The sequence below is a fragment of the Cyanistes caeruleus genome, chromosome 6, assembly GCF_971803275.1.
Source record: "Cyanistes caeruleus chromosome 6, bCyaCae1.hap1.1, whole genome shotgun sequence".
NCBI lineage: Eukaryota > Metazoa > Chordata > Aves > Passeriformes > Paridae > Cyanistes > Cyanistes caeruleus.
The window spans coordinates 31325678-31346488 of record NC_141706.1 but is presented as its reverse complement, the minus strand read 5'-3'; the positions used below and the strand labels follow the sequence as shown (position 1 = coordinate 31346488).

Genomic DNA, 20811 nt, shown 5'->3' with positions numbered 1-20811 from the left:
ATCAGTTTTGTTTCTGCCTCTAATCATACAGAAGTGTGCAGTCTGTTCTGTTTGTAGTAAATCACAATGAATTTATATCCATGGCAGAATATGTACAATAAAAGACAAACCACTTTTTGATCAGTCTGGTTGTCTTACAAGCATCTTTATTGCAGAAGAATAGGAAGAGTATTCTATTAAAGGCTTTTGGAACCTGTCAATTGAAGTTGTAAGACTTTTCACCACCTTCCTCCTTCCCAGACCTCCCAGTCTTAGCTGACTGTAAGTCCTTCCAGCAGGCAGGAGATGGCAGTACAGTGTTATTAACCAGTGGCAGGAGTCAGTGCTCTGCAAAGGTCTGAGTAATAGGATCTGTGCAATTTTGAACTGTAGATAGTTTAACAGATTTCTCTGGCAGTAGTGCTTGCTTTTGAAGTTCTTGTATTCAGTATATCCAGGCCAGACATTTTAACTTGATCTCAGATTTTTGGGGTCAGTTGTGAAATAGAAAACCGTGGTCCAGCACGACTATGGGGATTGTTAAACAAGCAACAAGCCCTCTAGTCCTCTAGGTTTAACCATAGCAGTTGAGTGCAGACCTCTTTCTGCCATAAGCAAAGTATCATTTTTAATTTTTAATAAAACCTGACTAGAAGGTTTGTGCTAAGTGCTAATGGGCATTTTTAGATTCTTAGCATAGCTTGATCAGGCCAAGTTGCTTGATACCTTTTCCTAGAATGCTCTTTTTCAAAGTATTTTTAAATGTTTTCTAATTTTTCTTGGTGGTAAAAAAAGATAATTTCCCTTTTTGTTGTTTTGGAGAAAGTGGTACGTCACTTTGTAGACTACAGACTATAAAATTCTAGCACTGGTATCATTATTTGAAAATAATGTCTTTCTATGTTTTTTACTGTTTCAGGTACTACCTTACTGGGGAAATCCCCACGATAGAAAGGTGATCCGAAAGTTCTGGAGTCAGGTAATACCAGCATGACAGTGTGCTTTGACTGTCTTTCTTTTTGCAGAGTGAACCAGAAACGGTTTCTGCGTATCACCAGATTAAACTAATGTGTGGATGCAGAGTTTCTTCATTCCTGTAGTAGCATTTTCATTAAGATAATGAGGTGGAAGACTTCTCTTGTGCTGAAGAGCAATACCATACAGGGCAATTCAGTGCAGTGTGGAGTTTGGATGAAGAACTAGAGCTTTGTGAATAAAGCAGGAAGTTTCACTGTCAAGGACTGTACATGCTGTTTGAGTAACCTAACTCAGGATGCCCCAATCCAGAATCCCTGCAGTTCTGTCAAGATTGTTCCTTATTTAACAATAGCATTTTGTAGGGTTCGTTACCCAGATCTTGTCTTGCATGTTAAGAAGGGTCTGAAATTGGTCAAGGGCTGAAGTCCAGGTCCACTAATGGAGTAAGTGTGATAAAATTAATTTTAAAAATCAGCTGGAGGAAATGGTAATGAGAAGATTGTAAAACAGAAGTCTGGAATTACAATGTACTCTTGACAATGTATTTACATTATGTGGACATTTGTTTCTCCTTTTGCGGTTATAGAAGACATTGTATACTCAGGATGCTCCTTTCCACGTGGTAATTACCAGTTACCAGCTGGTAGTGCAGGATGTGAAGTACTTCCAGCGAGTGAAGTGGCAGTATATGGTGCTGGATGAAGCACAAGCACTCAAGAGTAGCTCCAGGTAATAAACTAACTGGAAACAAAATCTTTTCTGTGGATCGGCTTCTTGGAGAAATACCAAGAAAGCATCAAGAGAACATAAATTGATAGAAGTTAAAATTGACACACATAAGACCCCTTAAGTATCTAACCTAGTTAAATGTCTGTATAACTCTCTGACGTTGGATTGATCCATTAGGTTTTTTGCATTTAGATTTTCCAAATATGTAAAATGTAATTAAAAGGCAGCTCTGGAGCAGAAACTTGTATGGAGCACAGGACAGTTAAAAAAAACAGTATGAAATGCTGTTTACTTTTCCTCCTGACTACTCACAGAATTCTGCCTGGTGAATGGTTTGTAGTCTTTAACTTATATTGCTTATATTGGCTCCATTAAATGCATTATTTTGATTCCTTATTCAGTGGCACTTCCAGACATGAATGAAGGTCAGAACCCCATGAGTACTGTTGACTGCAGCAAAGCCCAAGCTGTGTCATGAGACTATGCCAGAAATTTTTCTGTTTGTTTTTATGTAATGGATTTGTCTGTCTTTACTTCTGTAATTGCTTTCCCATAACCTTTGTTCAAGTTGCCACTGTACACAGTAAATGGAGGACTGCTTTATATGCAGGCTCATTCTGACCAAAGTTTGTCTCCAGAGCATTCCTGGGAAACTACCCCTCTTAAGAGGATTTTAATGTACAGCTCAGCACTCCTGCCACAATAGCCTATAGACTCCTCTTGTAAAGTGTGAAGAAGACATGACATTGTTTCTTTTGGAAAGTTAATTATTCAGATAATGAGATTTTATTAGTAAGCATTTGTTTTAAAAATGAGTAAAAAAGATACTTAGAAAATAAAATAAATTATGCTCTTTTTTATTTATTTTTTTTAATTGGAAAAAGCCTACTTTTTCCTATAGTTGTTGTTTGAAAGACTGGGGAACAGCTGCAATAGTTTCGTCCAGTGACTTCTAAAGATCATTTGGGAAACTCACTGGAAGCAATTGGCCTTAAAATACTTCATGTTTCATATCATTCTTCTTCAGTTTTCTCTAGAAATTATTTTTCTTGTTTTTATTCACCAGTGTTCGTTGGAAGATCCTACTGCAGTTCCAGTGTCGAAACAGATTGTTATTGACTGGGACCCCAATCCAGAACACAATGGCTGAGGTATAACAAGAATACTATAATAATATAATAGAATATTAAATGTTCGTGAACAGTTGAGAAACCTGTTGTATTTGTGTGATTGTGAGATCATGCTTGTAGGAAACCACTGGCAAATAAACATGGATCAGCTCTGGGAGGGAAAAATATGGAAACTTGCCACACATTCAAATAAAAGTAAAACTTTTTTCCAAAAGATATTTGAAGTAATACTTAGATTACAGGATGAAACTTAAATCTAGTGACTTTTCCTTTTGTTGGCTGAAGTAATTATGCTGTTTCTCACTGCTTTCTCATGGGGGTTTGTTGGTATCTGTGGCATTTTGGGGGATGCAGGAAGAAAATGCAGGTGGGGTTTTGTTTAATTGTACCATGTCTCATGATCTAGTAAAGTGATTTCGCTTATAAAGGGCTCAAGATTTTGGGATTCCCAATTACCTTGTCCACAGTAGGATGACTTTTGCTAATCCAGTGTTTTCTCCTCTCCTGTTAGCTGTGGGCCCTGCTGCATTTTATCATGCCAACACTGTTTGATTCCCATGAAGAGTTTAATGAGTGGTTTTCTAAGGACATAGAGAGCCATGCAGAGAACAAATCTGCTATTGATGAAAGTGAGTACAGTGTGTAACTGCTATAATTTTTATATTAAAAATCTGTTGCCTTTTTGGTCTAATAATGGCTAAACTTCCTATGAGATGTGGCATCTGAAGCAGAGGATTGGAACATTATTGGATTGTTGTCGATAGTTTAAGTTTCTGTTTCTGACTGTAATATAGCATGTGTAATGAATAGAAAAACAGTGTAGCACAGCACTCATTTTAAAAAAGAAAAATCAACAGAGAAACATCAACTCACTGCTCTAAGAATTCACATGGGGGGAAATGGCTGAACAGTAAGGGTCTTAATTTGTCATAAAATACCACATAATTTTCTTCCTTGATGGAGTAATTGTTCTTTCTTTCCCCTTCATTTCAGACCAGCTATCCCGTTTGCACATGATCCTGAAGCCTTTCATGCTGAGAAGAATCAAGAAGGATGTGGAAAATGAACTTTCAGATAAGGTGAGAAAAAGTATTTTTCTGCAATGGGTATTACAGCTGTATCATCATAGCTCTGTTCTCTGATTTGGTTTTTGCAAACTCGTTTGTCAGTCTGCATACTTGAAATTTGACTGTGAACTTGGACCTTCACTTTCTTGCACCGCATCTCAACAATGTCATTAGATGTGAATGTAACTGAAGAACCTCTAATCACGTTTTTTCTCAGGAAGCATTTTGTTACCTGTTAAAAATGAAATATCTCTAGTCCTGGTTGACAGAAGTATCTCTAATGGCAGTGAAGGAGATTGATACAGCAATGACTTGGTGATAAACATTTCCAGTTGCCTTTGTGAAGGACTTGGCATGGGTTTAGGATTTTTTTTTTTGCTTGCCTGTACAGAAGAGAAATACATAGTGGCAATATCATGCTCTTCTGTCTTGCCAGTCTCTTAATTTCACATGGATGTTAGCAATACTAGATAATCTTGTGATCAACCGTTCCCCAGGTTTTGGCACCATTGGCTGATTGACATCTAGATTGTTCTGATGTGCTTATTGATTTCAGTGGACTTCCCACAGACACTGTTGTGGGTTCCTGACACTCCTTATCGTGGCTCTAAGTGGGGAACTGTAGGATGATAGAATTGAAGTCAGATTTTAAACTCATCAGCTACAGGTGTGATCTCAGCATCTTAAGAATCTGTCTGTTTACTTAGTCGTGTTCATGTACTTTTAAAGGTCTTTTTCTTACATCATTACACAAACCTTCCTAAACAGACCTATCAGTTAAGTCCTTTCCAGGTTGGATCCTGAAATGCGGATCTGAATGCAACTGCCTAGAAATGTATTTTTTGAGAAGATTACCTTTTGAGGAAAAGGTGTGTGAGGAAACACACCTTTTCCTCAAGGTGTGTTTCAGCTTTATGTACACTGATGTCATCATCCTTCATTTTGGAGACAGAAATGGCTAAATCTTCATTATCATTTTGCAGATTGAAATTCTCATGTACTGCCAGCAGACAAGTCGACAGAAGCTCTTGTACCAAGCTCTGAAAAATAAAATCTCTATTGATGACCTCCTTCAGTCATCAATGGGCACTACTCAGCAAGCACAGACCACCACTAGTAGTCTCATGAATCTAGTCATGCAATTTAGGAAGGTAAGGCTATTTTAAGTAATAATTTTTGAAAAGTATGATAATTCATTAGCACAGAACTAAAGTACAGCTTCTATAAAACACCACAGTAAAAAAAATCTGGCATTGGCAAGCAAGTTTGCATGCAGTTCAGTTGTGGTTTGGATGCAGTGTAGCATGATGTAGGGTGAAAAAGAGCTTTAGCCATGTGATGCATGCATCTGCTCACTGATTTGGTTACAAAAGTTGATTTGGTTGAAGGAAGCCATTCACTTGGGAAGAAGAGGAAATAGCTGTTACGTGAATAGCATAAGGTATGATGCCATATTTAAATGTGAGAAGGTACACTAAAATAACCATGCAGTATTAAGCAGTACTAAAGTTTTAGTGATCGTTGGTCATGGTCGATTTGGAATGTAGATGCTGTATCAGACTAAGTTAATTCCTCCCAGCTTTTGACATGCTCTCTGTCTTACAGGTGTGCAATCACCCAGAGCTGTTTGAGCGACAAGAAACTTGGTCTCCATTTCACATCTCCCTAAAGCCATACCAGATTTCCAAGTTCATCTACCGTCATGGACAGATCAGGGTTTTCAACCACTCACGGGACAGGCAAGCCTATTCCACTTCCTATCCAGTCTGGCATATTTAGTACTGTTACTTACACTTACTTTATTTTTGTAAGTACTGATTAGCTCCCTTACCTGGTGTACTGTTGGCTGAGCAGTCCATTTCCTTTTAGTCATTCAGCTGTTAAACATCTGTTATAGATGCTCTTTTTTGGTGGAATCCTAATCACAGAATATCCCTTTGACTGAGTAAGAAAGCCAGGAAAAGCAATTCAGAGTTGTTGATGATGATGTGTAGTAGAATTAAGCTTTAAAAGATCCTTAAAACAGGAAAAAAAACCAACAAACCTTCCCTTCAGCAAGTTTTCACATGCAAGGAAGCTGTCAGTATCTGTCTCTTGCAACATGGTATAAAGTAAGCATTTGCTAGTGCTTTGACAGCTTTTAATGCTCACGTAGGGTGAGGAGAATCTGCCCAAGTGCCGTTTGCTGTTTTCTCCAACCATGGCAAGTCTTGATTAATTGTGTCTGCATTCATTCATTTATGAGAAGTGCTAAGGGAAGAGACGAGAGAGACACGTATGAAGACAAGGTCAGCTTTTCTAGAACATATTATACAGTTCCACAAAAATGACGTGTCTTGATGTCAAATTAGCAGCAATGCTTGTAGACTGATGACGCTCTCCTTCTACTGCCGTGCAATTCCAGATATTCAGAGTGCTAAAATACCATGAAGAAGTGAATGGCTACTCTGTTTCTTCTGCTGATTGTGTTATTGAACATGTTAGGTGTTAACACCTTCTTAGTGATGTTTGGTTTTGTTCCTTTCATTTTCAGGTGGTTACGGGTTTTACTTTCGCCATTTGCACCAGACCACATCCAGCAGTCTCTCTTCCACAGGAAGGGTAGGTTTACAGTCTTGGGAAGAAAGACTGGGTTGGATTTTAATATGTCTTCTTCAGGGGGAAGGACTGAGAGGCCAGATTAATTAGTTCTCTGAGATAATCTGATCAGAATTACTAGAATTTTGTTTGTGTTTGTACATACATTTCATTTGCTCATAGGAAAGGATGGAAAGCAGCTGGAAGAATCTGTGGATAACTTGTCATTTAGTTACTGCTTAATCCTAGTGCAATATCTTAATTCGGTCTGTCTTGTTTTAACTTGCTTCAAGAGATTAGTGCTGCCTTTTTAGTCTAATGTGAATTTTTCACAGATTCAATTCTAACAAATCTTGGATTAATTTCAGTACATTCTGTGTTGTATCTTAAAATGCCAACTTTCTTTCAACTAGAAACTAGATGAAATGCAATTGACCCAGAATCTTTGACCCATGTCAATGAGCAAAAATCCCAGAAAAGCTGCTGATATTGACAGATACAATTTATTATAGATGATTGAATATTTTTCCTACAAGAGCTAATTAGATCACTTAGCTACTGGGATGGGAAAATCTTCAGAAGTCTAAAGCACGAGAGATACTGGCTGCATTGCTATGCCGAAATCTGTTAGCGTGGACCTCTCCAGCTGGTGTTGGGGCTATGCAGTGCACATGGATGGGCCTGCAAGGCTTCCCTACCAATTCCTGCATCTCCTTCTAACTCATTTGATTTTCTGGATGAGAGGGAGCATGTGAGACAGGCATCCTGAGGTATGCATGTTCTGGTCAGCTGTCTGGAAGATATTTGTTCAAATTTGCAAATATGCACACTGCCTATTGATTCATAAGTGAAACAAATGTCCTTACTGGCTGCACTGGGACATAGAATGTATTACTCTCTGTTGGTAAGTGCCCTTCTCTTGCCCACACTGGAAAATGAACTGGAATGTGGAGTCAGGCAGCAGAGATTCAGATTGAATTTTCAGTATTTCTAAAAGGTCGAGGTTAAATTAGGATCTCCTGTCTACTCATCTAGATTTGTCATGTGTCATAGAATTAGTATCCTGAATCACAGTATCCTGAATTGATGAAGTAAATTTATTTTTCAGCTATGAGTATCTGTGAACAGGTTGGTCTAACTTCAGTATTTCTGTGACCTAGGCATCAATGAAGAAAGCTGTTTTTCTTTCCTCCGGTTTATTGATGTCTCTCCAGCAGAAATGGCAAACCTTATGAATCAGGGACATTTAGCCAGGTGAGGACAACCTTTTTTTTTTTTTTTGTTTGTTTGTTTGTTTTCCTCTTTTAGTAATTACAGGAAAAGTACAGATGATGTCAGTCATTCCTCTCAAAACCTGCATTTTCTATGCCTCCTAATATTATAATTTCTCTATCATTATCTAATACTAGAACAACTTTTAGAGTGTTCCTCCAGGTATAGGGCACCGTTATGCAACACAGTTTTTATGCCCCTGTCACAAGAAACCCTGTGTTACAAAGAATTGACATTGTAAATACACAAGATGGTCAAAGGGCAAAAGGAGAGTTTGCTTAGGGTCACGCTGCAGGTTGCTGGTGCACAAAATCCAAACTTTGGAAGGCCAGTTCAGTGCAATTCTTACCAGTTGCACTTGAGCATATGTTTTAAACACACGTGGAATAACCTTGTGCTGTGGTAGTTGCTCCTGAGCCATTCTGCCTACTTTCCACATGTCTTGTTTCTAATATGGAATGGAATTTTGAAGCATAGGCTTAGATTTATAGTGTCAGCTGTATAATCTTGAAAGGAAAAGTGATCTTTTTAAGTTACAGTGTACTCTCTAAAGGACTCTGAGTCAAGTTAATAGCGACTATAAGAAATTTTAGACTAAAAGTAATTCTTTATTAATAAATAGAGATGTTTTGCTTTAGGATTTTGTAAGTGGAATATTGTTCTTTTGTTCTGGTTATTTTGAATTACTGTTTGAATGACTGCACTTCAGTAACGTAATTCAGATTTCTCTTGATGTGTTTCAACGGTATTCATGATAAAGTCTGCATTCATTATACAGTTTGTTATAATTTGTATGTAGAGTAATTTACAAATAAGTGCAATTTTATATAGTAATGGCTAACTGGGGCTTAATCATTTTAGATTAAGTGCTTCAAAGTATATCCTGACATAATCACTTAGATTGAGTTAAGCCACCTTAGAAAAGATTGAAATAAGAATAATTTGAAGGTGTCTAGCAGAAATTATTTTCTTTAAGCCAGGATGCTGTAAGCCTGATAGTCTAAAAAAACTCCCCAGTTCTGTCAAATAGAGTTATGTTGTAAATATATTCAAGCCTTTCTTTCACAAAGCAGTAAATAAATGCATCTCCTGTGTTTTGTTTCAGATGGTTAGCTCTTTTCCTGTCTCTGAAAGCATCCTACAGGCTCCATCACATGCGCTCCTGGATGGAGACTGAGGAGGACAAAGAGCAGGGGTCTTGTTTTCTGACGAACAGGGATTTCTTGCTTGATGTAAATTTCCCGCTATCTTTCCCTAACTTGCACAGCTGCACTTTGCTGCAGGTAAGCAAAAATTCTGTGATGTGGAGACAGCAGCAATTCCTCATGAGTGAGAAATGGTGAAAGCCGCCTTATGAAACAGGGAAAATAAACTTGGAAATGGGATGATGATACTGTCTGCTTTTTTAGATGCAGTTAAGAGACTTTAGAGTGCTGAACAGAAAAATTGTTTAACCCCTGTCTCCTTCCCATGTGGCATTACATTTCAAAACTTGCTATAATGAATAAATCAGCTGATTTAGAAGACTTCAAATATTACTGGAGCACCAAAAGCAGCTACAGGAGCAACAGAACTAGACTCATGATTTGTCAGGGATAGACTCTATATGTAAGCTTAAGAGTTTCATAATGTTTTTTATCTGTAAAATACTCATTTTCTGGCTGAAACTATTCTTTTCATGTAAAATTCAATACATTCTTGCAGCAGGTAGGGAAAACAGAGACCAGCCTGACAGTGTTTTATAGCTGGTGGACAAGCAATTTCAGTAGTGTGTTTCTACTCTGATATTTGTTTCTGCTGCTGTCTGGTAGATCCAGATGTATTCAAAGTACTGTGTAATGCAAGATCATTTTTGTTAATCTTTGACCTAGGATATGTGTGAAGATTTTGCCTTTTTATGACTAAATTGCTGTTGATTTCCTGAGTTAGATTAAGGCTCCATTGATTCAGTTCACTGGAAAATAAGTTCACAGAAGTGCTAGCATGGAGTCAGGAAAGCATCTAGGGCAGTTAGCAGATATGCAGTAAAAAAAAATCTTTTCTGAAACAGTGAGACTGTGCCAAGTTTCTCTAGGGAATATTGCTTCTGCTCCTGAGTCTGGAAGGGGAAAGGAGATAGCCAGAATTCAATTGAATATTGTGTAGAGGAAGTTGAAATTGAAGACGCGTAAGCAGTAGGAAACCAACCTTGGACTTGGTGTCATGTTTTGCAGCGTTAACAGCAAAGCCAAGAAAATGAGTCCTCCTAGTTATCAAACAAAGAGTCAGCCAAGTGAATGTGTGCCTGTTAACTCTGGCTGTGCTGGTATTTCAATAGCCTGTGTTTCTGTGTCTAGCTTGATAAAATGTCTGTGCTATACAAATTTGATTTCAGTTAGGTTTTTTTGAGATTACACTCAGCTGTTTCTATAGTGACTGCAGTGCTTATCTCTGAGACTGTACTGTATCTCTGTCCTCTTGTTGGTATGGTTAAGGAGAAGTTGTGTGGTGGTGTAATTGTGTCAGTAAAGAAGATGCTATCAGAAGCTGTGTGCACTTAGAGAAGGTAGCATTCATTTTTACATATGTACAAAGACAATCTAAGTCCTTACATAGCCCTTGGTTTAGTATGTATGAATATCAAAATGAAAATCATTAAATTTTCTGAAGGACAGAAGATGAATTAAGAGTATAGCTTTTAAATATAACATGTGGAATATGCATGTGTAGGTTTTAATATTAGCAATTAAATGTAAAGCATTTGGATAGGCTATAGACCCACCTGTACCACAGTCCAACAAGATTTAAACATGAATTTGGTTTCTCCAAATAATTTCTATTCTTTGAGGCTGTCAGTGCTTGTGTCCTAGGGGCTCCCACGGCTGTTGACTGTGTGTAACTAGTGATTGTTGCAAGTAATACGTTCAATACAAAAACCAGCTAGCTGAGGAGCAGCGTTCATCAGTGTGTGCAATACAGTGCATTTGTGATAACCAGAGTAAATCTAAAGGAAGAATAGCCCTGCAGTTATGACAGATATTTTAAAGCTGTTTTCTAACCTGCCTTTAGACAAATTATCACCTGAAGTAACTTTAAAGTAAGCTGTATTTAAAGAATTTTGTTTGCAGATCTTAATTTAGAACACCTTAAAAAAAAAAAAAAAAAAGGATTGTTGGGGAGTGCAAAACCTAAAGGAGAATTGAAAAACAAGCTGCCCTTTTTACATGCCTGTCTTTTAGTGCTGCACATTATTGTGAGTGAAAATGAACTAACTTTTTCCTTAGCCCAAACTGGAGAAGCTTTTAAAGTAACATTCCCCGAGGCTTCCTCTTGGGCTTCATAAGATAGTAACATAGGGAGTGAGGAGAGCGAGAAAAAGGAGAAAGGAATGTTGGGAGTCAGGAGGGTGAGAAAAGAGGAAAAAGGAAATGGTAAAAATCTGGAAAGGCTTTTCTTAACTGCTCAGATCAGCATTTCTGATGTAGGAGACCAAGTATGAAAATAAGTCAGTAGAAAAAGAAACACATTTATTTTTAATGGATATTTCTGAAATTGAAGTGACATCTGTCTAAAGATAGTATGTGTTTCATCGTGTAAATACAGAAATGGTTTGCAGAGTGTGAGGTCTCTTCATAGCCCCTGCTCAATGCCTCCACATGTATTAATTTGTATGCATTAAATTAATATAAAATCTACTCTGTTTACATGAACCCTTTTCTCCTTTCCTTTCGTAATTTTATTTCTGTTAAAAAAAATTAGGAGTGTTAATGAGCTTAAAATGCTGGTATCAATCACCCCTATTTATGTGCAACTCCATTTGCAGTGTAGGAGAGCTTCTTTCAAGACTTACTTTGGATTGCATAGTTGTAGTAGATGTGTACATTCATGGGTTTTAACAGTCTTCCTCTTTGGTTTTTGGCTTTGTTGTACTAAAGTATGTGAGCCATTTCAGGCTGTGTTCAGTTCTGTAACTTTACCCAGTCTTTTCCATGTGTGTGGTTGATGGGAAGCTGATGGGTTGATGGATTTCCACTGTCCCTGTTATATCTGGTGACTGCTCCATTCATGAATACTTAACAGCTGCATATGTCAGAATTCAGAGGGCTGTTTCTTAATGTGACCTGCTCATAGTTTGTACACAGGAATCTAGCACTCAAAGGCAGATTAATGCCTGAGTACAAATATTTTTCTCTTACTTTGAATTCCTTCTTGAAGCTTTATTTATGTTTCCTCCTAGATACTTCAATTGCCCTAAAGTCATCTTAAATGGGTCCTTGATATTGTTTTCCAAAAGAGAATTAAGTAACAAACTTGCATAGGTTTGGAATTACAGTTAACTTCCTCTCTATCCATTTCTTGTATTCTGACTTCCCAGGAAATAATTACCAAACTCCTGTATTGACCAGGGCCACGATCAGTATGTCAGTGCTTGCTGTCATAAGACTTATTGGAAAGCTCTTGTGACTGCCTGCCATGATGATTCTTCTTCATAAAATCAGCTGTACTCCCAGGGGTGGGGAAGAGAGAGGCTTTAAGCTAAAGCAGTTGTTCACTCTTCCCCCTTTAACTCTTGTTGTCCTTTCTTTACTCTCAGCTGCAGAACCCTGCGTCTGCTTATGCAAGCATACCTCAGCACATCTTTCTGTGAGCTAGCTGCAGAATACCTTGTATTTTCATGGCTGTTGAATTTTTTGTTTGATCAGATGTGTAGCCAAAGAGGCTTCTGGAGAGGAGAGAGAACTAGCACAGGAAGTGGTACAAATATATCATGGAAAAGGACTCGCACTTTTCAGCAGCAATGTTGGTGCTCTGTTGCCACTGTTTCTGGTTCTCAGATGAGTAAGCCAGCACTCATATCCATTGTCCACAGGCATGTATTCCCAACCCTGTGATTCCCACACTGCTGTTTTACCAGGTGGTGAAGCATGTCACAGAACTTACTTGGAGCAGCAGGGCAAGGGTTTGTTTTCATCTTGATCAGCGTCTTAATGAATACAGACAGCTAGGCCAGCAAGAAGAGGCTCTGTGGGGACTGGAGTAAACATGTGAAGCAGTTGTTGCTTAAGTCAGCATTACTGATTAAGAGTTGTCAGCTGAGTAAGAGCCTGTTTTTGGGATCACTTCACATTATCCAGTGTGGGCCAAGCTTTGGCCTGTGCTTTTTAGCTCTGCTGAGTGTCAGTGAAAGACTATTGTCAGCTTTTGGCTCTCACCTTTTATGTATAGAGGAGGAAATGTTCAGTCAGAGTATGAACTTTATTTTTGCCAGCTCCTGCCCATGAGTCTTGCTGGCAGCCCAAAGACATGCCTGGGGGTAGGGTTGAGTGCAGGTAGTGCTGGCATGTGTGTACAGTCAGACTGTTTTCCCCTCTTGTCAGCAGGTTCCAAATGATATGTGCTTGCCATCTATGGAAATAAAAAGGCTCAGAATGCATGATCCATAATAGACTCCTGCTGTGGGTGTTTTCTAGCATTTTTTGACATAGAACGCATATATCCAGTGTATGACATGCTATACAGGGTGTCTGCTTCTCACATGCTCTTTGGATGTTTACAACTTCAGATACTGGGATTTCAGAAAATTATGAGGCTCTGTAAAGTAAAAGTAGCATCCTATTAATTTTGGTGCATTAGGAACTGGGGCGGAAAAATACAAAAACTTGAGATCCTATTTACCTTTTACTTAAGTGAACTTAAGTGCTGGAATTGCCAGGAGGGCACATCCTATGGTCCTATGGCACTGAGAGGTATACCTCCTAATGCTTCTAAAATTATTGCTAGCTTCCTATTGTGGGCAGAAGTATGCTCTGCATACTACAGGAAACAAATATAATATGGAACTATTGATCTCTATGGATATAGATGAGTCAGAATTAAAGCTCAGTGGCAGAAGTGGCTTAGTCTGTAAGAAGTTTATTTCATTGTTTGCAGATACTGCAGATATTTACAGTAAAAAAGAAGCTATACATGATGCAAACAAAGAAAATCTAATTTTTTATTTTTGTGTAGAGCTGAACATCTTCAAAGATCTTTCCTTTCTTTAAAATGTACTGCTATCTGACTGTCCCCACTTCTGAATCAGTATATTTTTCTGTATCAAAAGGACATTTTGGCAAATTCCAGGTTTTAAACATGGGTTTGTTCATGTGTGTAACCCTGCTAGCACTTCTAAAATTCTTCAGGATAAAATCACCAGGATAAAATTTAGAGCCCTTTAGCACAGGAAAGAAGAAAAAGGTTGGAAAAGATGCAAGTCTAAAAATACCAATCCAGCCTTGTTTCAATTCTTAATTTTTTTTTTCTCTCGCAAAATTTCATGTGAATTCCAAGTAGATACATGAGTAGCTAGAAAGTTTTTAGCTAGTAGCTAAAACACGGTGAGGGTCAGATGTACTGGAATAGTACTTCCTTCATTAGAGAAGCTAAAGTCAAAAGGTTCAAAGGCAGAAAAACTTGTTTGTGGTTCCAGCTGAGCATCAAGACAAGTATTGATATGATCTCTTCTGATTTCAGCCATTTCTGGATTTGAATGTTCTGATAATTGCACAAAGATTCTTCACATATTCACTGCAGGAGATGTATATAGTTTTCCTTATTCTAAGAGAAATACATATGGAATGTACTTTGTCTATCCTCCTCATGGGTGGATATAAAATTTGAGAGAAGTATTTCTTGACAGACATAGTAACTTCTTAATTATGTTTTCAGAACCTCGTGTTCAGCAGCCACTGTAAAGCAGTTACTGGCTATTCAGACCATGTCATATATAGAAGGAGATCAGCTACCTCATGTGTACGATGCTGCCAGGTGACGGAGCTGCCGTCCTTCCTGTGCATAGCCAGTCCACGGGTAAGTCCAAGTAAAGTTGTAAATTATGTATTTTCTATTGTGTTTTAAACCTTGACAGAACTGTGCCTTAGGAACACAATGATATATGACTTTCTTTTGATTGGGTAAAACTGTTGTAAGGATATCCTTTTGCTACGGTATTCAATAGTGGGTTTTTCATAGGGGAAGTGACTGCAGTGTGTACTGAGGGGAAAAGGAAAGTTGTAAGATGCAGCCACGAGGAGTTGGTCTGAGATTTCACTTTCTCTCTTAATACCTAAAGCAATTATAGAAGAGATATTAAAATAAATTACTAATTGATAATCCAAGGGGGAGATTCAGGTATAATATGAACAGAATAAGGTGATTGTTTGGTCAACTCTGATAACAAAAAAAGGGCTGGGAAGCAATGCTTTTTTGAAAAGGATGTTTGTCTCTTACACTCCGGAGGGGAAACACCAAATTGCAGTATATAAGGATTACTCAAGTTGGCATTTTCTAGGTCTTTTGGATGTTAAGTGCTACTGCATAGGGTTGTCCATAATATATTAAATGAATTTTGAAATTAATTTGAATGAAGTTAAGTATCCTGGGCTGACACATGAGACCTTCATTAGGTCAATGGTTATTGCATTCCATATTGTTGGATCTTGACAAAACTGGATACAATTTTATTACCAGACCATCCAGATGCTATAGTCTTTAGTCACTGTTGAAATTTTTGCTGTAGGCCTCATCAGATGAAGTGCAATTATACTTTTGCATCTGGAGAAGGGTGGATGACAAGCAGAACCTCACAAATTCAAGCTCATTACCTACCTGCTGCTGCTTAAGCTGAATTTATCTGTGTCAGCAGCTCTAGGGGCTGGGAATCCAGCTGAACTGCTCAAATTCACATGTTACCTCCCCATTACAGTGTACTGCCTCACTGGAGAACCAAAGGTTATTCTGAGAGTAAATTGTGAAAATCACGTAACCTTCAGATTCCTTTGATTTCTCCCTCTTTGTACCTAAAGTTGCACCACGAATGAAGAATATGCTGAATTGCTCCCCTACAGGAGAAAGGGTGGAGAGGGGCATAGAAGGCTACAAATGAAGGGAAAGGCAAAAGGAAATAGTATCTGACATTTATCCTAGTGAATAAAAGTTATTTGTTTTGCTTTGGCTGGGATATAAAATTGATGAAGTGTGGACACGGCTTTTTGTTTCTAAGAGTACAAAGACTTAATTTTATGCTTGTTAGAAGCTTCTTCCAGGAGTGTAGAAGACCTGAAAGAGCAGAAAGAGTACATATGTTCCCAGAAACTATAGTTTCCTGTTGTTGTTTGACCTGTGATGAATTTTGAGAAGTCAGTGGAGCAAATGATAGAAATAGGAGTGTATGTTTATGAAGCATTTGAGGGAGGGAGTCAGTCTTTCTATGCAGGCAGTTTTCATGAGTACAGTCAGGTCTCAATCATAAAAAGTGTAGCTTGAAGGATGGATGTTGCATTGCCATTAAGAAGCTAATTAATTAAATTTTGAGTAATACTGTTTGGTTTAATTTCCAAACTAGAATATTGTGTGAAGCAATTTTGGTCATCTCACAATGTCTGAAAGGTTAACTTTGCATGGAGATAAATGCAGGAAGCATGTTACAATTGCCTTAGCTAAACTAAGTTGTTTAATTTAGGGGGGAAATGCATTCATACATCCCTATCACTGTATTTTTGATGTATTTCTGAACCATGGCTCTTACAATCAATCAGTTTGACAGTAATGTGTTGACAGAGGAGGGTTTAGTTCTAAGGATTGCTCTTTTGTTATGAGTAAAACCACAAAAACAAACCTGTGAGGAAAAGAAACTGAAAAAAATGCACCATGATGAAATAAAGAGGAGAGTGAAGAAACTTGAATGAAAGATTTTTTCTGGGGGGGTGGAACTGTTTCAGAAAAGTGTTATTTTCTTTTGTAAGGGCATGTGAAAGATTCAGGACTTTAACCTAGAAATATGTGTCTGCATTCTAAAAAAACAAAAGGAACTGATGGTAAAGGTTGTCTTTGGTCCTCAAAGGTCAGTGAGTTTTGCACAGGATATGTAGGAAGACTAGTTCTTGTTAATTTAGAAATAGCACTGAGGCATACAGAGTTTGTCTCAAGATTGTCTCCTATTAGTTCTTCCCTTGGTTGAGGTGTTAAATGAAACATGGCTTATAGAATCTTCTGACTTTGTTTGTCTTGTAAAGATCCTGGGGTACACATCTGTGTATTCTTTTCAGTAGATAAGATGTGTTTATGTGTCAGAAGTTAGTCTGTTCTGTTTTGTGTATAGTGGCTGCCTGTCCTAGGAGAGGAAAATCTAGGTCTTGGAAATCAGTATGGCAAGTTGTCTGTGCTCGAAAAGAGTATTTGTTCCAGTTTGTTCGGTGTAGAAATGTGAACTGAAACGTGATGGTGAATAGTGTCTCTTAAACAACCTAAGTCTGTACCATCATTTGTGGTTTATAGCAGTGTTCAGGTGACAGAACTTGCTTGCATTTTGAATTTTTTGTATTTTGAAAGAGGTTTTGCCCTTTCTCTCAAAGGTCAAACATACGCTTTGACTGCAGGTGGCAGTACAGGGTAGCAGCAACTCTAAGAGCATCTTTTAGGTAGAGGAAATGTGTTTAAAGTCTTAACCCAGCCCATTTCACTTTGCAATGCTTTGTGTGACTGTGTGTAAAACCCATAGACAGGTTTTAAAATAGCTCTTTGCATCCTGAGATACAATGGCTTTACCATTATTGCAAAGATTGTGTGTGCTTTTTTGTTTTTTGGTGGTTTTTGGTGGTGGTTTTTTTTTTTTGTACTACAGCTGTGGTCATTAGTCTGGTTAAACATTTGTTTACCCCTTGTAAAGAGAAGTCACTGAGATTAATTTATTCTTATGAGAAGAGCTCCTGTAAGACTGGTATGGGCCACAGTTCCAGCTAGGAAACCTTGCTTAATACCTGTTACTTTGAGTTAGCTGACAAATATTCAGAGAGGTACAGCCAACATCTAAGATACCAGGCAGTCCTGAGGTATGAGTTGCTCTCTTTACCTTACAGTTCTAAAGTACAGTGTTTAAAACTGGTGATAATTAAACTATCTATTGCTTATCATTTAGATAAGCTGTTAAAATATTTTCATTTGCATGATACAAGGTTGTATATATTATTCTCAATACATAGCAGTTTCGTCACACTAGAGTAACCTGGAACAAAAATTTAAACCCCCTTCAAATTCAGAAGCTTTTCATCCCCAAAACAAAGATGGTTTTTCTATTGTGTTTAATGTTTCAGATGTCCCATTATCACCCTAATTCCCACCCCATCTCAGTTTTGCAGGAAGTCCACTGCTTACTGTTCACCATGAAAACCTATAGGCTCCTGTACTGTTTCTTCCCATGCAGCCCCACTTACCTCTTTTAGATGTGAAAACTCTCACAATCTGGATTTTCTCTGTTGTTCATTTTTGTTACATCGCTTTTCATATACCTGAAGGAAATGTAACTTTGCACACTGTTAGGATTCATGACAATGTTTTTAACTGTACATGGGGGATTTTTTTGATTGTACTTCTGAAATAAAAGCAGTGACTTCTAAATTAATTATGCATTTGCTTCTTACATTGGTGAGGAAATTGTCTGGCATTTCAAATTTCTCTGTTACTAGCCTGTACTGTAAGGTTGTCTTAATAGGAAAATTTTTTTTTTCATTTCTATGTGAGTTTATAGCACATTATTAAGTCTTCAGATAGTATGCAAAAGCTTCTACTAGCTTTCTTTTATAAACTTGGTTATAAATAGTTTTTGTAAACACCCCAGAATGTTTTTCCAAAACAGATTTACATTCAAAAAAGGTAGAAAGAAGTTGGTAATTTTCTTTCCTTTTTTTCTTCTTTTTTTCTTTTTTTTTTTTTTTTTAATTTTTGTGCTAGACAGTGAACTGTTTTGCATTCATATTTGTGTTAGTGTTGTAATTGTGTTTACTTTGGATCATGGTATTTAACTCCTGGTGAAGTATCTGAAGTTAAATCCAGCAGAGCAATCTGTCCTGCTGTGTACCATGGCTCAGTGCCGCTTTTGGTTGTTGTCCTTTACCATTGTGAGGGAGAGATAAGAGAAAGCTGCAGATTTTACAAAATCCAGCCTTGGCTGCTGGAGCAGAGTTTTTCTTGTGCACCTTGCAGCCATTGGCATTCAGCTGTTTGGCTCATGTGCACCTTCCACTCTGTACAGATTTGGGTGGATGGGGCAGAAGAGGGGGGAGTTAAACTGATGGAGCTGTTCCAGAACAGCTCACATGGCATGAAATCGCACTTCCCGTGTTTGCAACACTGCTCTGTCCAGCTGGGTTGTATATACTGAAACAGGTAATAGGGCATAGGATTCATAGAATGCCACAAGAAAAAGAGCACCACTTCTGTGGTCCACTTTGTTCAAAGCAGTTGTAAAGGCCAAGAAATATGCTGTTCTTTTTTTATCCCTTTCTAATTTAAGAATTTCTCTAGTTTTGAATTATCGCATGAATTTGTGTTAAGGACAATATGTGTAATTTCTGCTAAGGAGATAAATACTTGATTATGAAGGGTGGAACTAAACATAAATAAATAAAATCTTGGCAAAAGGAGAGATAGAGCAAGGATAGTACTCTTCTAGCTTTGCTATCAGTTGTGTAGCAGTTTACACAAAGCATAGTTTATCAAAAGGCGTTTTTTCTGTGCCTGATGATTCATATGGTGTTTTTTGTGGTGTGGAGAGATGTTGCATCTTTGCTTTGTTTAAGCCCAACCAAAGATTGTTTTCTGTTTCTACATTTCATAATGACTTGACTTTTAAACTTTGATCGCGTGGTAAGGTGCTTAAATTGGGGATTTGGCGACAGGGAGAAATGTGAACAATAATATTGATTATTATTATTTTACTTGTAGGTAACAGCTGTGCCACTGGAATTCTACTGCAATGACAGAAGTGCAGAATACGAGCGCAGGGCACTAAGGGAAGGAGGAAGTGTTGAAGCAAAGCAGTGTGTACTCCATGGATCTCCTGAGCTAGCAGCTGACTGGCTGAAACAGTGCTCTCAGTTCTTCCCAGAGCATCCAGGAGGACTGTTAGGGATCAGGCCTCAGAATGGCTGGTCTTTTATCAGGATACCAGGTAGGTTTGGAAGTTGTAGTGGAATGGAGATGAGATAAATAAGGACATCTGTTATTTGGTGGTAATTTATGCTTGGTGGTGGTCTTTTTGAAAGGTTGGGTGTAGTTGTGTGCTTGTTTTTCCTTCTGAGTGAAAGTTAACCCTGGTACCTTAAAATACCATGATTTTGCATACTCTGTCTGAAGTAAATCTTCGATGGCTACCAAAGAACTATAATACAGGTTTTTCTAATGCTTACAAACCTCTCTTTACATGTCAGTCCTCCAAAGGATTGTAAAGAGGTAGACTTTCTTACTAGAGCAGTCTGCTCTCACAACCAAATACCATTTTGAGGTTGGAGATAGGAAGATGGCATGAAAAGTTAAGAGACATACCTTGCCTCTAAGGTGTTGGAAGAGCTTCATATTGTCATAGAAAATCTTTTTATTGGTCTTCCTAGTAAAAAGGTTAAAATTACTTGTAGCCGTCTACCATGAGAAGGATTGGTTTGAGGACCAAGTTTTAGAGGAAATTGTCCTGGAAAATAAGGTATGAGGGATTTACTGTATTTTGATTGAAATAAAGACTTATTCATATTTCCTTATAAAGTGGGAAAAGAGTACCAGTGTGCCAGTAAAATAAATGCACTTTGTATTTTCTTGGAATTAGGCTAAAGTAATCCAAGATCTCATAGGGTTTGATTGCCAGTACTGTGGTGACTTTCATGGGCCAGACATGCTCTAGCTGTCAGAACACAGTCCTGAGCAGCAAGCAGAAAGTTCTAGAGATCTGATAGATAGCCAAGAGGAAAAACAGCTTACACTGCCAGATGCAAAGTTATTCCCAGACCCTTTTGGGTCAAGGATGTTTGGCAGGGGAAGTTAGTACTGTAAAGGGAAAATGGCCTTTTGCTTGCTACAGTCTGGTTTAAGAAGGTACCTTTTGAAGTGTTTGAAGTCATTTGAAACACATGCACATCTGTACCTAAGTAATGGAGAAACCATTTTTCATGAACTTGCACTGGATTAATAGTCATAGTTGATGATTTTATAATTTCTTCAGGAATTCTCTTAATTGTTTGCCAGTTATTTGGAAAAAGAAAATTAATATCTGTAGCAGAAAAGTGGGAAGTATT

The 20811-nt window shown here is 37.9% G+C and overlaps 1 protein-coding gene across 3 annotated transcripts in view; it reads left to right on the top strand.

Annotated features, from left to right (window-relative positions):
* INO80 (INO80 complex ATPase subunit) overlaps nucleotides 1-20811 on the top strand; it is a 65042-nt gene that overhangs the window by 23538 nt on the left and 20693 nt on the right. For all 3 annotated transcript variants that reach the window (XM_086892825.1, XM_023928156.2, XM_086892826.1), the window contains 12 exons: nucleotides 899-958; nucleotides 1544-1686; nucleotides 2753-2837; nucleotides 3328-3445; nucleotides 3810-3895; nucleotides 4867-5034; nucleotides 5489-5622; nucleotides 6417-6484; nucleotides 7621-7714; nucleotides 8838-9015; nucleotides 14420-14560; nucleotides 19472-19697. In XM_086892825.1, coding sequence (XP_086748951.1) covers nucleotides 899-958; nucleotides 1544-1686; nucleotides 2753-2837; nucleotides 3328-3445; nucleotides 3810-3895; nucleotides 4867-5034; nucleotides 5489-5622; nucleotides 6417-6484; nucleotides 7621-7714; nucleotides 8838-9015; nucleotides 14420-14560; nucleotides 19472-19697 — 1501 coding nt within the window. The remainder of the gene's footprint in view (nucleotides 1-898; nucleotides 959-1543; nucleotides 1687-2752; nucleotides 2838-3327; nucleotides 3446-3809; nucleotides 3896-4866; nucleotides 5035-5488; nucleotides 5623-6416; nucleotides 6485-7620; nucleotides 7715-8837; nucleotides 9016-14419; nucleotides 14561-19471; nucleotides 19698-20811) is intronic.